Source organism: Mustela nivalis (genome assembly GCF_964662115.1).
Source record: "Mustela nivalis genome assembly, chromosome: 7".
Classification (NCBI taxonomy): domain Eukaryota; kingdom Metazoa; phylum Chordata; class Mammalia; order Carnivora; family Mustelidae; genus Mustela; species Mustela nivalis.
This window is the reverse complement of record NC_139026.1, coordinates 67,413,311-67,432,269: the sequence shown is the minus strand read 5'-3', so window position 1 is coordinate 67,432,269 and position 18,959 is coordinate 67,413,311. Positions and strand designations below refer to the sequence as shown.

At 42.0% G+C, this 18,959-nt stretch overlaps 1 protein-coding gene and 1 pseudogene across 2 annotated transcripts; one reads left to right on the top strand and one right to left on the bottom strand.

Moving 5' to 3' along the window:
• Positions 1-1,570: 1,570 nt before the first annotated feature.
• LOC309870268 (MANSC domain-containing protein 4-like) lies at positions 1,571-8,005 on the bottom strand (the record flags this gene model as incomplete). Its single annotated transcript, XM_082742449.1, has 3 exons — positions 7,599-8,005; positions 4,739-4,873; positions 1,571-2,229 (listed from the first exon to the last, which is right to left on the bottom strand). Exons 1-3 carry the CDS (start codon positions 7,825-7,827, stop codon positions 1,571-1,573), a joined length of 1,023 nt encoding a protein of 340 aa, XP_082598575.1. The 5' UTR covers positions 7,828-8,005.
• Positions 8,006-14,954: 6,949 nt separating this feature from the next.
• Positions 14,955-16,211, top strand: LOC309868675 (kelch-like protein 42 pseudogene; annotated as a pseudogene). The gene has a single exon. The product of its transcript is annotated as a kelch-like protein 42 pseudogene (transcript).
• The last annotated feature ends 2,748 nt before the right edge of the window (positions 16,212-18,959 follow it).

Genomic DNA, 18,959 nt, shown 5'->3' with positions numbered 1-18,959 from the left:
TTATAAAACTACCAATTTTAGGAAATGAGCAAATTCTAAGAAACCCCAAGGAAGAAAAATGTTTTTCTAGCACCCCTGGTTTTTTGGAAACCTTTAAAAGCTTGTATATAAAAAATAAAATAAGGTAAATTAAAAACTTGCATATATTTTAAAGAAAAATAATCTTTTAAAAGATTGTACAAATAATTTTTAAAGACTGCTTCCTGAGTTATTTATTGAAATATAATTTTAGGGTAATTTAAGTCTTTATATCCTCCCTATGTAATATGAATAATTTTTTTCCTAATGAATTGGGAAAGAAATTGATAAAATTTAATATTTAATATCATGACTAGTAAATAAGGGTAAGTTGATGACATTTTAAAAATCAGATTTTTATTTGTAGCTAATATTCCACTGATAGAGATTTTTTATATTTCTTCCTTATATTAAAAAAAGAAACAGACATATTTTTCCCCCACATAGTATCAACACTAGGGAAAGAAACAGAAACACCTCTTAAGCCACTGGACAGTTTGTTTTAACATAAGAGAGAACAATACTGTTTTATTAATCCTGTAATAGGGCTTTCTTTTATCTATTCTTGCTTATTGGCTGTGTTTTAGTATCTCTCCTCACATTTAAAAAGAGTTTCAAGGGTTAGATTAAGGGTCTAAAGCTTAAAATCATTGGAGACTTGATTGAATTAAAGTGTCTGCACTTCAGGGTGGGGGTGGGGGTAGATCTGGTGTAAGATTTGGACAGAGCTCAAATACCTACAGCTAATGTTTGCACCTGGGAAAACACTACATACACGTGAGGGCTGTAAACGAAAACTCCCAAACTTTATTCAACAGAGATCAACACAATTCCAGTACCAGAGTTAAAGGCATGTCAACTTTAAAAAATGAAGATGGTTTAGGATTAAGAAGAATTAATCAGTCGAACATCAAAACTAAATTTTTTTAAAAGGCAGCATTTGCACATGTGTTAGTAACTGTAATAATAGCACTTTTCTGTCCAATCCACTAAAAGATTTTATTAACATACATGACAATTATTTGACCTTGACAGGAAACATATGATATTATGGTGTTTTCCTCTCTGTATTTTTTTTTCCATGTTTTTTGGAGGCTTTTAATCTAACAGTGATTTCCAGCATGAACTTTTGAACCAGATATCTATTAAATCCTGCCCTCCCTAATATTAAGCTATGTGACTTTAGGGAAGATAGCCTCTCTCTTCTCATTTTCCTCATCTGTAAAATGTGATAATAATACTATAGTCATTTTAAAAAGTATATCTAATTCATAAAATTATATCCATGAGGGAATACATGTATAGCACTTAGAAGCATATCTCTCACACTGTGCTAAACAAGTGCAGGGGTCAGAATTTTGGAACTTTGGCAAAGGGTAGACTATTCACAAAATAGAAATGACCAAAGCAGTTAAGTTTATGAAGATTATGGCCTTGCAATCCTGTGCAATATTTATTTTTTTTAAACAAACAGCCCTTGTCTTACAGAAAACTAAAAACGATACCCTTGAAAGCTTACAATCTTGTAACTTTTACTATTAAGAGTTCTTCTTTAGAGTGTTAACTTTTTGACATGCCTGGATCCTGCCTTTCTCTGCCCTGGCTTATACTGGCCCTGCTGCTTTCTACAGCATCCAGATGCTAGGATGATCATACAACAGCAAAGAAAGATGACAGAGGTACAGAGGGCCACTGGAGCCAGCCACATCTTTGAAGTCACAGATGCCCCATCAGGTGTCATGTCTTCATTCTCAGCTGTGTGGTTTCTGCTGTTGGACCCCTTGGTTTTATTTAGTAATTGCTTGCTACTGTTGAGTCGGGATGGAATAGGCCTATGAAAAGCTTTTGTGTCTATGGGAACAAAGAAAGGAGAAATAGTCTTGTTATCTGGATTATTGATGAAATCAGTGCTGTGTGACACCATATTTACCTCTGTGGTAATGGAGTTATTCAGGGAAATGAGTTTTGCCCAAGAATCTGTGGTTAACTCCTTGGAATACCTAGTACTGTTTGTGTTGACAACCAAATCTTGATGTGTGGTTGATGCCGGCATCTCTGTTGATGGTAGCATTTGGTTTATCACTGTGGTTTGTTGTTCATCTAAATGCGTAGCTTTTAAAATCCTTAGTCTGTCCCGTGTGTTAGATGAGGAACGAGTATTTAGATATGTGGGACGTGATTGTTCAAAAACCAGCAAATCTGGATCTATACCTGAAAGATAAATAAGGCATCATTCATTTTATTTTTTATTTCAAGGAGAGAATATCAAAGCACAGCTTGGAGAAGTCTTGGGTTTGCCACCAAGTTAGTGAACTGAGCTTAAGTTCAAGTTCTACTATTGCATATTTCTGGAAGGCTTAGAAACGTACTGGCCACATTTGAATTTATCTTAACTTTCAAGAACACTTTCTGTTTCAAAGAGCTGGCTCCATCATGGAGGATTCTTTGTGTCTGCCAGGGCTTCTGGGTAACAATAGCCAATGTTAGTGCAAGAATTGCAAAAAAACAGTAACCATTTGAGATATGTAGCATCTTAAAGTTTAAAAAAAATAAATAATACAGAAGTATAACTGTATTCAAAATCATGAGCAAAGCCCTCTGTCTCCTCCCTTCCCAGTTCCTGAAGGTAATGACTTTGTCTTCAGTATTTTCTCTCTTGTAAAGGAACTCCTTTCCCTCTGACTTCAGACACAAGCAAATATTGCTCTGTCTATAAAGGGGAGGGGAAAAAACTTCTCAACAGCTTTTCAGTTGTCTCTCCTATCAGTTTCTGTCTCTCTGCCTCTCTCCCTCTCAACATAACGATATCCATTTCCTTTCTTTGTTTTTTGCCTTCTGCCATCTTGTTCCATCCGCACTATTCTGTCAGAATTATGCTTCTGAGATAATCAGTAGTTTCCATATTTCCTGGCCACCTCATTGTTCTGACTTCTCTTTTACCCTCAATCCTGCTGGCCATCCTTTCCCTAAAATTCTCCTCTTGTGACTCCCTGGAATGCAGACTCTCTTGACACTTTATCTCAGATTGCCTGTTTCTCATTTTTTCTTTCTTTAGCTGGTTCTCTCCTTGGTTCAAATTGGTTGTGTGGTTTCCACAATCTTAAGTCTGTTGTCTTCTGCTGAATTTTCCCTTCATCTCACCCCTTCACCACACACACACACACACACACACACACACACACAAATATCCTCATCGGCTGTCACCATTATGTCAGTGGCACTGAAATCCACATCACCTGTTATTTCCTCTTTCTCGGTCCCTGGTCTCATTGCTCCTGTGGTCTACTGAAGGTTCCCACCTAGACATCTCATGTCATCACTGAACAGTCCCAAAGCCAAAATCATTTTGTCTGGCTCTCTATCCCTTTCGGTGACCTCACCAATCTTCCATCACCCAAGCTGGAATCTATGTACTGCAGAGCAATCTTGGACTCCACTCTCTTCTTTTCCTTCATCCAAAAAGTGGTTCCTATCTGGTTCCCTCCCAATGTGCTGGTAATCATCCCTCCTCTTCATTGCAGTTACGGTCACCTTCTCCAGATCTAATGCTTCCCTGACTAGATATTCTAATTCGCATCCTGCATATTATTTTTCCAGACTAAAGACAATCACACTCATCACTTTAATGATAACGTTCTCTCACTAAATTCCTTTGCTGGTTCTCTGTTGCTGACAATGTCAAGTCCAAACACTGCTTTGTCCAAAACACTTTCGTAACCTGGCCTACCCTAGCCTTACCCAGATTTTCATTGCAACCCCGAAAGTGCCCCTTTTGTAGCCAGATCTGCTTTCTACTCTCCCGTCGTGTGATACAGAACTCCTTGTCTTGCCTCTGCCTGGCCTCTTCCACAAAGCTGCCTCTGAACATAGGTTTCTTTAGTCTCCTCTTCTTTTGAGTGCTTGTACTTGAGGCAGTATCACACATTTTTGTATTTAATTAGGTTCTACACTAATTGTGAGCCTTGTCATATCAACTAGATTGTAAGAAACTCGAGGGCAGACATACAGCTGCCATCTTCTGCAATGCTGCTCCTGGCCTGAATTAGGTGTTCAGTAAATAAAACCAATGACAAAATTTAGCGCCTTTGTATCTGGATGGCAAAAATCTATTCATTCACATTTACCAATTTGTACCATGTGTTTGTATACATGGGCAAGGCACGCTTAAATGTGTATTTATCTAAAATAATAGTTATCTTGGGACCATTGGTAGGCTAATGTATGTTAGTAACTGCATTTCCTTGTCCTTGACATCAATCTTTGTAGAAGCCTTGTATACAGTGTCTGTCCATAGACCTCAAAACTGCCACTAAGCATTTTCTTTGTTCCTAGTAGTACGCTTAGCCCCTCTAGTAGGAATGCCTTCTTCTTTTTTTTTTTTTTTTTTTAATTTACTTATTTTTTTCAGCGTAACAGTATTCACTATTAGGAATGCCTTTTTGGGCTTTTGCTAGGGGCTCCTGGAATATAGGTAATGCTTAAGCTCTTCTTTGATCACATACAATTTGTTATCATCTGGAATGAATTCATCAGTGCTGAGCATGCCAAACTAGAGCAAATTTATTTGTAGTTTTCTGCCCTGGATGCCCAAAAGTTTTCCAGATAGAGATCATGGGAAAATAGTGGTTCAGGTTGTTACCAGCCAGTTTCTAGGTTATACATCTCTACTAGAGCGTTACCAACATTCTTCAGCATAAACACAAAATGCACAAATCATTACCTTCTGTTACGTTGTATAAAATGGCACTGGTTCCAGGCTCTAATATGCAGCTCTCCAGTGTGGGGCAGTGAACATGGAGGCAGTTGACATTGTCATGCATGGGATCATGGTAGAAGACAGCCACGTTACAGGAAACTGAAAGGAAAAGTGCATCTGCAGGTGGTTTTGGTTTCTCCCAGCTGGAAGAGCTCTGAGTAGCTTCTATTTCTTCCAAGAACATGGCATTCACACCAGTATATTGCAGGGCTATGTTCAGACATCTCACAGAACATGGTGAACTACAGTAACTGTTTCTATGAATGTGGAAAATGCCCTTTTAAAAGAAACTGTCCATGGATTTTTCTCTAATCTTTCACACATTCCATTCCACACAGGATTACCTGGAATCATTTTCCAATCCCAGGATTTTATGTTCATGAAAGTTCAGTTGGCTACAGAAGCCCCTGGGGCTTATCAGATTTCTAGTTGCAGTGCCCTCTCAGAATGCTAATGCACCGGAGTTCACCAGAGAAAGAAAAACAAAAATCAAGTGACAGATGTTGTAACAAAAGAGGGAGTCATGGGAAGGCAAACACTGCAATTACTGGGAGAGGCCCGGATGGTAGAAAGGCAGCAGGCCAGGTGAACGCTACCCTGACCCTGATTATAGGGGAGCACTAGCCCCATTTGCAAATCACACATCCAACGGAAAGCCCATTCAATGTCCTTTAAAGAGGAAGAGAGTCCACTGACAAGGATGTGAACATTTGGAATTCTAGTGGGTGGGGGTACGTCACTGATGCTATCCCCCTTCTCCTAAATAACTTTGCTCCATAAAATGCATCATGTTATTTCTGGAAACCCTTAAGTCTGATTTGCTGAGTGCCAGTATCCAGTCTGTCCTCCCTAAAGTACAAAACAGACTTTCCTCCTGCTGCAGTGTAGTAGGAAATATCCATTGACCAAAGGTATCAACTTCTTTAATAAAATAAGATTACAGAGGGATAGCATACAATTACCAGACCTCAGAGTATCCCTAAAGCTGTTGTGGAACTGTGGTTGGCCAAACCTTTGCTGCTTCTGTGTAAGGTTAACTGTGGGGAGCTCTATCCCACCCCTCCCCCGTTACCTCTGGGCCAGCCAGGAGGATAAAGAAGAGGGCAGAATTCAATGAATAATACATTGCTAATACATTTTAGATTACAAATGCATTCCTTAAAGACTGGACTGTCAAGTTTAAGGGAAAGGATTAAAAATATGCAAATTTAGACATTTAAATTTTTGATAAGAAAGTAGTTGATGCTGTAAAGAGAACAATTTTAAAAGAAGTTTTATATTCCTCTTCGTGTACATTTTAGAGTTCCAGCTCTGAACAGGTTAGTTATTGCAGGACTGTGGCTTTTTAAAGTTCTGGCTTCCAGCTAAAAACAGACGTGTGTTCGTGCCCTTTCTTCTGGAGGAAGAAAACCACAACTTGGAAGCTACAGAGGCTCTAAAATCATGGAATTCTACTGGATGCTTAAAGTATCCCTGGAAGTCCAGAGGACACAGTTTCCCTGCGATGGACAGTCAGGTAAATGGATACCATGGGAAAATGCTGAAAGGCACACCCCCCCACACACCTTCCCTTCAGGCTTATGGGAGTTAGAAGCATCTTTAAGGTGAGAATCTAGATTGGCAACCTTTTCCAAAAAATTTCCCTTTGGGGCACCTGGGTGCCTCAGTCAGTTAAGCGTCTGCCTTTGGCTCAGCTCATGATCCCGGGTCCTGGGATCAAGCCCTGCATTGGGCTCCCTGCTAAACGGGAAATCTGTTTCTCCTTTCCCTCTGCTGTTGCCTCTGCTTGTACTCTCTCTCTCACACACACACACACACACTCTCTCTCTCTCTCTCTCTCAAATAAATAAATTCTGTAAAAAAAAAAAATTCCCTTTAAAAAATTAATTGCTCTCTTGTGTGCCTGATTAACTTTCTAGGGCTTCACCCGGGACAGCTTCTCACACTGTGGTCAGTTTACACCCTTGGGTAGCCTCAGTACACATCCCAGAAATCTGCCATGTGTACTTGGATAGGAGGCACTGGCAATTAATAAGTCAGTATCAAACCATGGAAAGAAAGTGTAGAAGAAACAAGAGAATTATTTTAACGTATTGTGTTGCTTTTGCTATTTCTTTCCAAGTAGCTTTAAAATCTTGGAAAAATGAAAAACAAATGAAAGTAGTCTTTAGACAATTATAACTGGAAATTCTGCAATAATGAAATGTTTTCCTTATTATAAACCTTGATCATATTACATGGGTGATGCTTAACTCTGATTCTGGACTTCAGACAAAAAAATCAGAATATTTAAAATATATATTTATTTTCTTTCTTTTTGCTAGTTGACATATATCTACCTATGTCCTTCAAAACATCTAAACAATCTAAATTCTTGCTCAATGCAACCCACATTTGCTCAACACAAACAAGCACATTTCAAAAATTTGAAATATTGAGATCACCAAAAGAAGTTTGAAAAAGAAATTATTGTATTATTTTTTGAAGCCAAATATGCCATTTTGGGGGGATGTGGAAATATTGTTAGTTAACCCTCGAGGAAATAGTTTCATTTAGTGCTTTAGTGAAGAAAAGAAGATTCTGTGTTACCTGTGGGTTCCATGGCACTCTGGACCATCACCAGATTTGTAAACTGAGCCAGAACTGATCCAAATGGCAAAGTCAGTCTCAATCTCTCTCCTGCCTCCCCCATCCCCTTGTCTCTCCCTCATCTTCCCTAGTCCTGATCATCTGTTCCCTGGAACCTCTGCCTAGAGCTCCTTACTTAGGTCTTCATTTTCTAAGTTTCTCCTGATTTTTGCTCAGGCATATCATTGATACTTACCATCCTTCCTAAGGCAGCAGCTCCTGCTACATTTCTGGCCGGTACTTTCAGAATAATACTTCAGGAACTGAGCTCCCAGCTTCTGAGACTCCTCCAGGTCAATCAGAAGACCTGGAAAGCGACGGATCCAACAGTCTCTATAAAAAATGGTGGGTGAGCAGAGAGAGTCTGAGGTCCACCCCATGCTCAGCAGCAGCACCAAGGCTGTTTCCACCACTGCCACGTGCATTTCCGTGGTAGGAAGATCGGGCAAGAAGTCTGAGATCCAGACAGACGCCGAAGCTGACCATCAGGGTTGAGGACAGGTTCTGGAATTTCAAAGCTGTTGCTAAGGGACTCTCCTAGAGAGTCACCTTCTAGAAAAGTGAAGCCATTCTTTGACTGCATATTGATTTTTCTTTTGTTTCTTCCCAGCTTAGCCCTAGGTGAACATTTGACTTTCTGATGTTAATTCTGAACATTTTCCAGGCCATTTTGATACTCTGTCCCTTAACCTCTTGAAGATGTGGATTCTCTCCTCTGCTTTTCTTCTTTCTCTGAAAGTGAATAGTCACAGACACCTCTTCCTAAGTAAATATAAAGACAAGTGGAAATCCTAGCCCAGAGTCTTTCTGAGGAAAACAATTTAGTCACTTGAGGTCAGATAAAGGAAGGATCCATCACACCAGAAACAAGACATGGTTTGTAAGGGGACTGTTGTATGGTTTTAAAGAAACCTGTGACTGCAGACTTTTAATTTTTAAATTTTTATTATATTTTTTAAAGATTTTATTTATTTATTTGGCAGAGAGAGAGAGAGAGATCACAAGTAGGCAGAGAGGCAGGCAGAGAGAGAGGAGGAAGCAGGCTCCCCACCACAGAGAGTCTGAGGTGGGGCTCGATCCCAGGACTCTGGGATCATGACCCGAGCCAAAGGCAGAGGCTTAACCCACTGAGCCACCCAGGCGCCCAACTGCAGACTTTAAAAAAAAAAATGTTCCCCCTATGATTTAAGTTCTGGTATTTACATTCACCAGAAAACCAGTTTGTGCCCTGGTTTAAATTTTTTGTTTTTATTAACAAAATAACAACAACAAAACCTTGAAAGTAAATGAAAACTGAAAATGAAAAAAAATTAATTTTGCAGTGATTTTGAAAACATTGAATGTGGATATGTGGATCCTGGTCACTTCTTGGAGCTAGGCATTCCCCACCCCCTCAAAGGTCAACCACAGACTTTCTTTAAAAAGAGAAAATAAAACATAACAGTGAAAGTTGTGAAGAAGTTCAAAAAGTGGAAGGAGGGGGCACCTGGGTGGCTTAGTCATTAAGCATATGCCTTCCTCTTGGTTCCTGATCCCAGTGTCCTGGGATTGAGCTCCCATTGGGCTCCCTGCTCAAGCGGAAGCCTACTTCTCGCTTTCCCACTCCCCCTGCTTGTGTTCCCTCCCTCGCTCACTCTCTGTCAAATAAATAAATAAAATCTTAAAAAAAAAAAAAAGTTCAAAATGGGGGCTTGTTTGCAAGTTATAAAAGATACTTCTTTCTGAAGCATATACAAAATGCATAGTATCTCTGACTAAAGCAGGGACAGTTTCTAAGAAATGTGTATTAGGGAAATGAAATGGTTTTAAATTTCTAAGTATTGGGGCGCCTGGGTGGCTCAGTGGGTTAAGCCGCTGCCTTCGGCTCAGGTCATGATCTCAGGGTCCTGGGATCGAGTCCCGCATCGGGCTCTCTGCTCAGCAGGGAGCCTGCTTCCTTCTCTCTCTCTCTCTGCCTGCCTCTCAGTGTACTTGTAATTTCTCTCTGTCAAATAAATAAATAAAATCTTTAAAAAAAATAAAATAAAATAAATTTCTAAGTATTAATAAAAATCACTTCAATTGCAAGGCCAAAACATTCGAAAAGATACTAAAGGAGGCAAAAAATGGCCTCTCACTTTTGTGAAGGTTGTAGTTTCCATATCCCATGATGATGTCCACGTTGACAAAGTAGTTCAAAATATGAAACTGTTGGGTTTTTATGCCATTTTTATACCAAGCATAAGTGAACATCAGCTTTTGGCATAAAGTACGGCTGAACTGCTCTTTTTAAAAAAAAAAAAAAGATAAAGCTTTTTCTATCCTGTGATCTCAGTTTCTTTCGTACCTTTTGCACAATGACTCATTCACTTACTTGGCACAAAAATGTTAACATTCTTTGAATTTTCATTTCTCTACCTGTTTTGTAATAATAGCCTATCACATATGCTTTAATTTTTAGAAATGATTTAATCATCAATAATAAGCAAATAATCAAAGGGCTGAATAACTTTAAAAACAAAACATTTTACTTTCTCCTAAGCAAAAATTATAACATGGATTAACTCCTAACCCTGCATAAGCCACCTAAAATATACTAAAAATGATTAATGTGTTATTCTATTGAACTTCTCATAGAAAACAAGTTTCAGTTGCTTACCTGCAAATAATCCGACCATTCTGTCTGTTCCAAGGAGAAAGGGAAGAGAGGTTTCCTGATGGCAAAGTAAGTGACAGGCGAGGAACAAAAAGATTACTCCCTTTTTTTCCATGAGGTTCCATAGATACAGCAATTAGTTCATGCCCCGGGGACATAAACCAGAAAGTCAGCTTTCTAACCTTCTCCCCTCAGTGTCTTTCAATCACATTAAATGCAGTTTCTTTTGGGTGATATAGAATTCCTTGAAGTTCTCATGTATCCTGCAGGGATAATGGAACAACCCATAATTGCTTAATCCTTTTGCTGTCAAATGGTGTTCAAGTAAAGATCAAAGTTGCATTTTTTAAAGAATCTCCAAATACCAATGTAAAAGCATGCTTTAAAATTTTTTAAACATTTTTTTTTTTTTTTTTTTTTTTTTTTTTTTTTTTTTTTGGTGATTGCATAAACATTCAGTTGGAAACCAGGAACTTCTTGGAGCCAAATATTTTGAAAAGGAGAGATAGAAACTGGACTGCAGGGGCAGAGGGAGGAATCCACAATGGGCTGAGATATGTGGCCCAGAAACATCTAGTCTCAAAATTGTCCATGTGAGATGAAATTACAGAAACCAGAAAGCAATTCTAACTCTGAATAAAAAATTGCTATATAGGCTTTTTATAGATTTTATCAAATAGTGAGAACTGTTACACTATTGCAATGCAGTGATATATTGTATTTATTTCCAACTGAGTGCTCTTAAGAAGGGTTCAAAGATTGTATTCTTACCTTACAAACCACATTTTTCTTCCAAGAGCCTGATTCAGTTGTTCTAGTCTGGGAACCAGAATTCTTAAAAGCGTCCCAGGTGATTTACTAAGATGTTTGGAAAACACTGACATAACACTGACTGCAAAAAAAATGGAAGTTTTACTTACATTAAGATGCTCAATCGGAATTAAATATGAACGATTTTTATTTTTTTTTTAATATTTATTTGAGAGAGAGAGAGTGCACACATGGGGGGGTCAAGGTGGGGGTAGAGAGTGAGGGGGAGGAAAAACAGACTCCCTGCTGAGCAGGGAGCCTGACCTGATGGGGGTGGTATAAAGATGAAAGGGGTTGGATCTCCTGTCCCTTCCCAGAGATCATGACCTGAGCTAAAGCCAAAAGTTGGATAGCCAACACACGGAGAATCACCCAAGAGACCCTGAGCCATTTTTAAAGAACTGTACTACTTTATAGTCATTTAAATTGTCCCACATGCTTGCATGAAAGGAAAATATTTCAGTTTTGCTTGTTAAAAAAGAAAAGGAAATAATCTTTATTAAGATGTTTTGCTTTTTATTAAATTGATATATGTTTCACTTTAAATACCCAAACTTTTGGGGCACCTGGGTGGCTCAGTTGTTAAACATCTACCTTCGGCTCAGGTTGTGATCCCAGGGTCCTGGGATTGAGCCCCACATTGGGCTCCCTGCTCCATGGGAAGCCTGCTTCTCCCTCTCCCACTCCCCCTGCTTGTGTTCCCTTTCGTGCTGTGTCTCTCTCTGTCAAATAAATAAATAAAAATCTCTAAAAAATTTTAAAAAATAAAAATAAAAATCCAAACTTACAGAAAAGCACAAAAAGGAATAAAAACTACAGTCCTATAGTCTTAACACTTTCATTAACATCCTTCTAGACATCTCTATAGAAAATATATATATATATATATATATATATATATATATATATATATATGCCATTGTACGTAAATGGATTCATGCTGTTCCAGAAACTGTTTTTTAAAGATTTATTTATTTATTTATTTTAGAGACAGAGAACATGAGTGGGAAGGGCAGAGGGGAGGGAGAGAGAATCTTAAGCAGACTGTACACTGAGCATGGACCCCACTCAGGGCTCAATCCCACGACCCCGAGGTCACGACCTGACTTGAAACCAAGAACCTGATGCTTAACTGACTCTGCCACCCATTTGTCCCTCCAGAAACTGTTTTCTAAATACCCAGGGTAAAATTATATTTTTCAGGGTTTCTAAAGAAGGATCTACATGTTTATCCTCAGTTGTAATGGCTCTCCAGTATTTCATTCTACGAATGTACCAAAATTTACTCTGTACTTCAGCTTCCTCAGCTATGAAGCAAAATAAAAAATTGTATTGTAATCCACAAAATCACCGACAATAGTGCTTGGCATATAATAAATACTCAATAAATGCTGGCTACTATTACTATTATACGTTATGTTTTCTAATTTTTTATTATTAAAAGCAACAATGTAATAAACATCTTGTACTTAAATATTTTTTTTCCTCTCAGTCATTAAGGTTGTATTTTCCAGAAATTCTTAAAGAAACAGCCTGTGTCTGACACTTACTGTAGTCTTTTGTAAAAAGATCATAAAATATAAAGTGTCTGAAGTGAGTCATAGTACCACAAAGGCCAGTCTTTATTATTCATTGTTCAGTCAATAACAGATCTATAAAATTATACCACCAACTATATATGAGCAATATTTTCATAAGGCTTAGAAATAATATTTTAGATCTTTTATAAATGAGTTTATATTGCTTTGACTTTGCATTTCTAGCTCAACAGAAAGCTTACTGTGTAAATTACAAAAATGATTTGATCTTTTAAGATACTTTAAATCCTAAGTGACATTATTATCATTATCAGGATCAAAAAGCTTACAGGTTCAGTGCCTGGTATTGTCAGACTCACACCCCAGATTCCCTGCCCAAGCTAATCTTACTCTGATAATATTACTGTGCATGAATTGCCTTTCTGATGTGCATCATTCTTTGAGTGTGATTTTTTTGGGTCTCTTTTTAGAAGGCAAGAAAATACCAGTCTGAGGCATATCCATGACGTTTGGAAACAAAAGCATCCATTGGTGAAAGATTCTAAAAGGACATGGAAGAGACTAAGAGCCTGTTCTTCTTGGCTGACCCACTGAATCTGGCATGGTTGCCAGTGGAGGCACAAATAAATCCCAAGTTCAAGCCTCTTTAATAGAGGATGTGCCTCCCAGCAAAATTTGCCAGTTTAGGGCCTAATACTAGAGGTGGCGCTTTACTTTCCCAAAGAGGTTGCTAAAGTCATGGTTGCCTACACCCAAGAAACTTAGAATGTCTTGACTGCACCCTTATTGAGAACAGAAGTGTGAGAAGTTGCTTGAGAATCATTACTTTTATCAGTAATGATTTAAAGTCCAAGAAACAAGGCGAAAAGATAACGTTCACAGATTTAAAAACAAAAAACAGATGAATAAGGCAAGTCATAGATCCATCCTTGTCTCCTTCACTTTTCCCAGGGAGGCCAGAATCTACTAGAATTTTTTTCTATGTCTTTAATATGTTAGTTCCTTATCCATGGTGTTTTATAGAGAAGATAATGGAGGACAACTCACCACGAGGCAGTTAAGTTACATAGTGAGAAGAACAAATTAACCAAAAAGGTGCTGAAATGATTTCCTGCTTTACCAATCTTTCTTCTCTGGTTTTTAATGCTTCCCCCCTTGCTAAGGTAAAATGTTAATCCGGTTGTAGGAGATAACTTGTTTCAAAAAGCGGAAATGTATTTATGAAGAAGGTGTCATTTAACAACTTGCCATTCCAGAAGACAGATGAAGCTTGTCATAATAAAAACAAAGCCCAAATACATCTCCTCCCCAAGTTGAGGACTATTACGGAAGAATCTTGGTCTGGGAAAAATTTCAAATTTTTTTTGTTTTTGTTTTTTGTTTGTTTTGTTTTTTAGGATAGGGTGCCAGTTCCCTCCCAATCCTTATCCCTCCATCTACCCAAAGCTAACCTAACAGTATCCCTCTCACTCCCTTCTAAGATTAATTCATATCTCATGAACAACACGAGGTCTTCATTATTTGGCCTGAGCTTTTTACTCATCTCTTTGCAACGTCCAGTGAGAGAAGACCGGGAAGTTGCCCCTCCTTCAGTAGTCCTCATGGGCTGGGGAACATAGGGTGGCAAGAAACGCCACTCGGTAGGCCAGTATGACTAAAGGCGGCCAGATCTTCTGCTCAGACCATCTGTCATGGCTAGCCCAACCAAACTGAAATAGGAAAAGCAATAACTTTTAGACGAGGTTTTAAAAGAAGTCACGTGTCCTCACTTAAACTGTCTTTCTTTTAAGAGCATAAAAAGACTTAACGGGCCCCAGCAGCAAATACAAGCTCGTCTGCTTCCCGACCCGTTTCATCTGCTGTACTGTGCAGCCCAGCGAGCCCTGCAGAACTGCTGCCATCTGCCTGGACCTTCTTTCTGCAAGATGGCTCCTCCACGATGACCCTGGCGAAGAATCAGCTCTAGGTGTCACCTGCGTGTGTAGGGACGGCCTATGTGCCTCAGGCCCCGGGACACTATGCCGGATTGGGCTAGATGGGCGATCCCAGATGTGATGTCATTTTGACTCCCAGGACCCCCGACTCCCATCATCCCGGTCCCCCCACGCCTGTTTCTTCTCTTCTCTGTCTCCCCGCTCGTAAAGCAGCGCGGAAGAAACAGCGGACTGGCTTCACCTCGCCTCCAGTCCCCCTCCCAACCCGCGCGTCGCTGCGGAGCCCGCAGGCCGCAGAGCCGCTGCGCCGGGCGTGCGGGGGAGGCTGCGGGGACGTGGCCGCAGCCGGAGCGCCGGGGCCCGCAGCCCTCCCCGACAACGGATCCGCTCGCAGGTCTGGCGGGCGGCAGGGGTCCTGCGGGCGGAAGTGAGAAGCGAGGCGTGGCAGGAGGCTGCGGGCTGGGGGCTGGGATCCCCTCGGCGGCGGACGCGGCCCGGACAACCCGGACGAGGACGGCGGCCGCCTCCCGACGCCCGGCGCGCGGCAACCCGGCCTTTTGTGGCGTTGAGGCAGAATAGACCGGCAGGGCGGCCGCTGCGGGGGACCAGGAGGAGGGGCTGCCTCGGGGGCGCCGCCGCGACCCAGATAGGCTGGGCGGACGCGGGAGCGGGCGGCGGCCCGTCGCCTCCCTCCTCCTCCGCGGCGCCATCCCTCGGCGCGCCCAACCCGGAACCCGGCGAGCGCGTGGGGGCGGGGAGGCGAGCGCGCAGAGCTGGCGGGCACCCCCGCGGCCCCCGGCCCCCCAGCCATGTCGGCCGAGGAGATGGTGCAGATCCGCCTGGAGGACCGCTGCGACCCGGTGAGCGAGAGGAAGCTTATCGAGCAGAGCGACTATTTCCGCGCCCTCTACCGCTCCGGCATGCGCGAGGCCCTGAGCCAGGAGGCCGGCGGCCCCGAGGTGCAGCAGCTGCGCGGCCTCAGCGCCCCGGGCCTGCGCCTGGTGCTGGACTTCATCAACGCCGGCGGGGCCGGCGAAGGCTGGCTCCTGGGCCCGCAGGCGGAGAAGGGCGGCGGGGTGGAGGAGGAAGAGGAGATGGACGAGGTGAGCCTGCTGGCGGAGCTGGTGGAAGCGGCCTCCTTCCTTCAGGTCACGTCTCTGCTGCAGCTGCTGCTGTCCCAGGTGCGGCTCACCAACTGCCTGGAGCTGTACCGCCTGGCGCAGGTGTACGGGCTGCCCGACCTGCAGGAGGCCTGCCTGCGCTTCATGGTCGTCCACTTCCACGAGGTGCTGTGCAAGCCCCAGTTCCACCTCCTGGGGGCTCCTCCTCAGGCCCCCGGGGATGTCAGCCTGAAGCAGAGGCTGAGAGAGGCCCGGATGACCGGGACTCCGGTTCTTGTAGCCCTGGGGGATTTCCTGGGGGGCCCCCTGGCCCCACACCCCTACCAAGGGGAGCCCCCGTCCATGCTCAGGTATGAGGAGATGACCGAACGTTGGTTCCCGCTGGCCAACAACCTTCCTCCCGACCTGGTGAACGTCAGGGGTTACGGGTCTGCCATCCTGGACAACTACCTCTTCATAGTGGGCGGGTATAGGATCACTAGCCAGGAAATCTCGGCTGCGCACTCCTACAACCCCAGCACCAATGAGTGGCTCCAGGTGGCCTCCATGAACCAGAAGAGGTAAGCGCCCAGCGGGGCTGCTTCTGCTTCTTTTCCCGTTCCATTCATTCACTTGCTCACTAGTTCGTTCATTCCCTTGATGTTTGCTGGGCAATCGCAGGAGATTTTGCTGAAGTGGGAATGACATCTTCAGGAGTGTCGCTGGCCTGGACTCTGGCAGAGTTCCCAAGGAACTGAGAACTTGCGAGGAAGAAGTGGCCCCCGCCAGGTCAACTAACCGAGTACTTTCCTTGCAGGTATCGCTCTTTCAGGCAAACTGCCTTTTTGCCTCTTTCCCAGTTGGGGGGCGTGGGGTGGGGGATGTCTGTGGTTTTCTGGAAGGATACTGTAAAGGAAAACTTTTTTTAAGTTTGCTTTCATTTTTACCTTTTTTTTAAATTTTTTAGGCTCTAATCCTGATTACAGTGACAGACCGGGCAGTGACCTGTAATGCGGTCTTGGGAGGATTTTTGTTGTTGTTATTGACTTTGAAGCTTTCCACACTGGGGCCCCAATCTGTAATCAGATTACCATTAGAATTGTACCTTGGATTGTCTTTTTTATTTTGTGTCCTCTCTTTTGCATCTCCCTTCCTTCCCAGACAGTTTCGTCTTTGTTCTAAAATTTGAGCCTGGCAGTGGTCACCTACAAAATTAGAACGTTTTAGTGCACCCAACCTTCCCCCTCCCATCCTCAAATCCCTCCCAACATGCCCTTGGGTGACATGAAGACAGGTAAAGGAGGAGGGGAGGCGAGGGAGAGTAGGGAATAGAGGTGGGAAAGGAAAAGGAAGAAGAAGGAAAAAAAAAAAAAAAGAGCAGAGCAGATACAGGAAGAGATGGTAGGAAAGAAAGATGGAAGGACTCAAGATGGCCCAGAGCCATTCACACTTAAGTGGGGAGAAGAATCAATCAGTATGATCCACGAAAGGACAGGAATACCCTTTTTTCTGCTATTCTTTTTTTTTTTTTTTTTTTAAAGATTTTATTTATTTATTTGACAGAGAGAGATCACAAGTAGGCAGAGAGGCAGGCAGAGAGAGAGGAGGAAGCAGGCTCCCTGCTGAGCAGAGAGCCCGATGCGGGACTCGATCCCAGGACGCTGAGATCATGACCTGAGCCGAAGGCAGCGGCTTAACCCACTGAGCCACCCAGGTGCCCCTTTTTTTTTTTTTTTTTTTTTAAAGATTTTATTTATTTTTTTGACAGAGAGGGAACACAAATAGGCAGAGAGACAGACAGAGAGAGAGATGAGGAGAAGCAGGCTCCCTGCTGAGCAGAGAGCCCTTTCTGCTATTCTTGTATCCATCTCAACCCCCACATGGGCCCTACCCTGAAGTGTGGAACAAGTAGTTGGGGGACTCACCACCAGGCAAAGAAAGTTGTAACTGGAATGGGAAGACCACTATACATACATACTTGACTTAAGGGTACCCCAGCCTAGGGGGGTGGGGGGAACAGTGGCTTTATTTCTACTCTAACATGAAATTCATTTTGGAAAGTGTTCTTTTTTTTCTGGTGATAAAAATAATACATACTTATTTTAGAAAAGTGGAAAATGGAAAAGAATCAAGAAACAGAAAGACTATCACTCCTGCTCCCTCCCTCACAGAGGCAATACTGTGTAGAGATTGGCATGTTTTCTTCCAAGCCCTTTTTAGTGTATTATTTATACCACTGAGATGATACTGTATTTAAGGTTTGGTATCAGAAGTGTTATTTTTAGGCAAATTCTACAAGCTTTAATTGAGGTAACAAAGGGACATTCAGTGGTTACGAATGGTGCTCAGATTTGGGGTGGAAGGCCCAGCCGGTTGTCTGTCACCTCTACACACGTGTGTCCAGCTGTATCAACTGCTGCTCAACAGAACCCCTCCACCCCCAAATCCAGCTTGAGTTCTAACATAACACCTCACAGAATTCTTATTTTTTTAGAGAAGCGGGGAAGGCCACAGGGGGAAAGTGAATCCTAAGCAGGCTCCGTGTCCAGCACAGAGCCTGACGTAGGGTTTGATCTCATGATGCTGGCATCATGACCTGAGCCAAAATCAAGTCAGATCCTTAACCAACTGAGTCACTCCAGTGCCCCCTTTTCTTTCTTTACAAATCCTTGATAGTCGTTTTTCTTTTTTCTTTTTCTTTTTAGGAATATTCTTTATGTCCTCCAGGGGAAAAAAAAAAGGTATTCAAGTAATTCGTAAATACATGCTTAGAAAAATTACAAATGACACGAGAAACCACAGAGTGGAAGATATGTGTATCTACTGATATATATTTATATATTATACATTTGTAAATATATGTTATAAATGTACATTTATATAAACATAAGTATGTTAATAATTGTTAGGGGAAAATGTTTGTATGTGTGTACATGTAGGGGTGTCTGTTCATCTTCTATATATTTTTACCATAGGTTGATTAGGCTGTGCTGATTATTATGACAATTCCACTTGGAGAGTTTTTTCTGTATCAACAAATATCAACATACATAGAGCGGTCTCACTCATTAAGAGCTGTATTCTAGCCTTTGGCTGTATGGTAATGTAATCAGCCCATCCCTTACTCGTGAGCATTTAAGTTGCTTCTATTTGCCATTATAAACAATGCTATAATGGGATGCCTGGGTTGCTCAGTGGGTTAAGCATCTGCCTTTGGCTCAGGTCATGATCCCAGGGCCCTGGAATGGGTCCCATGTTAGGCTCCCTGCTCCTCGGGGAGTCTGCTTCTCCCTCTCCCTCTGCCCCTCCCCACACTTGTGCTCTCTCACTCGCTCACTCTCTCTTTCGAATACATAAGATCTTTTTAAAAAATGCTATATTGAACATCTTGGCATAGATGTGCCTCTCTTAGCAGGCATTTTTCAGTAGTCCTAAATAACAAATTCCTGGAATCTCTGGATAGGTGGGCCAAAGTATATATAAGTTTTAAATTTTGGTAGCCCCTGCCAAATTGCCCATCAGAACATTGTTCAGATCTCC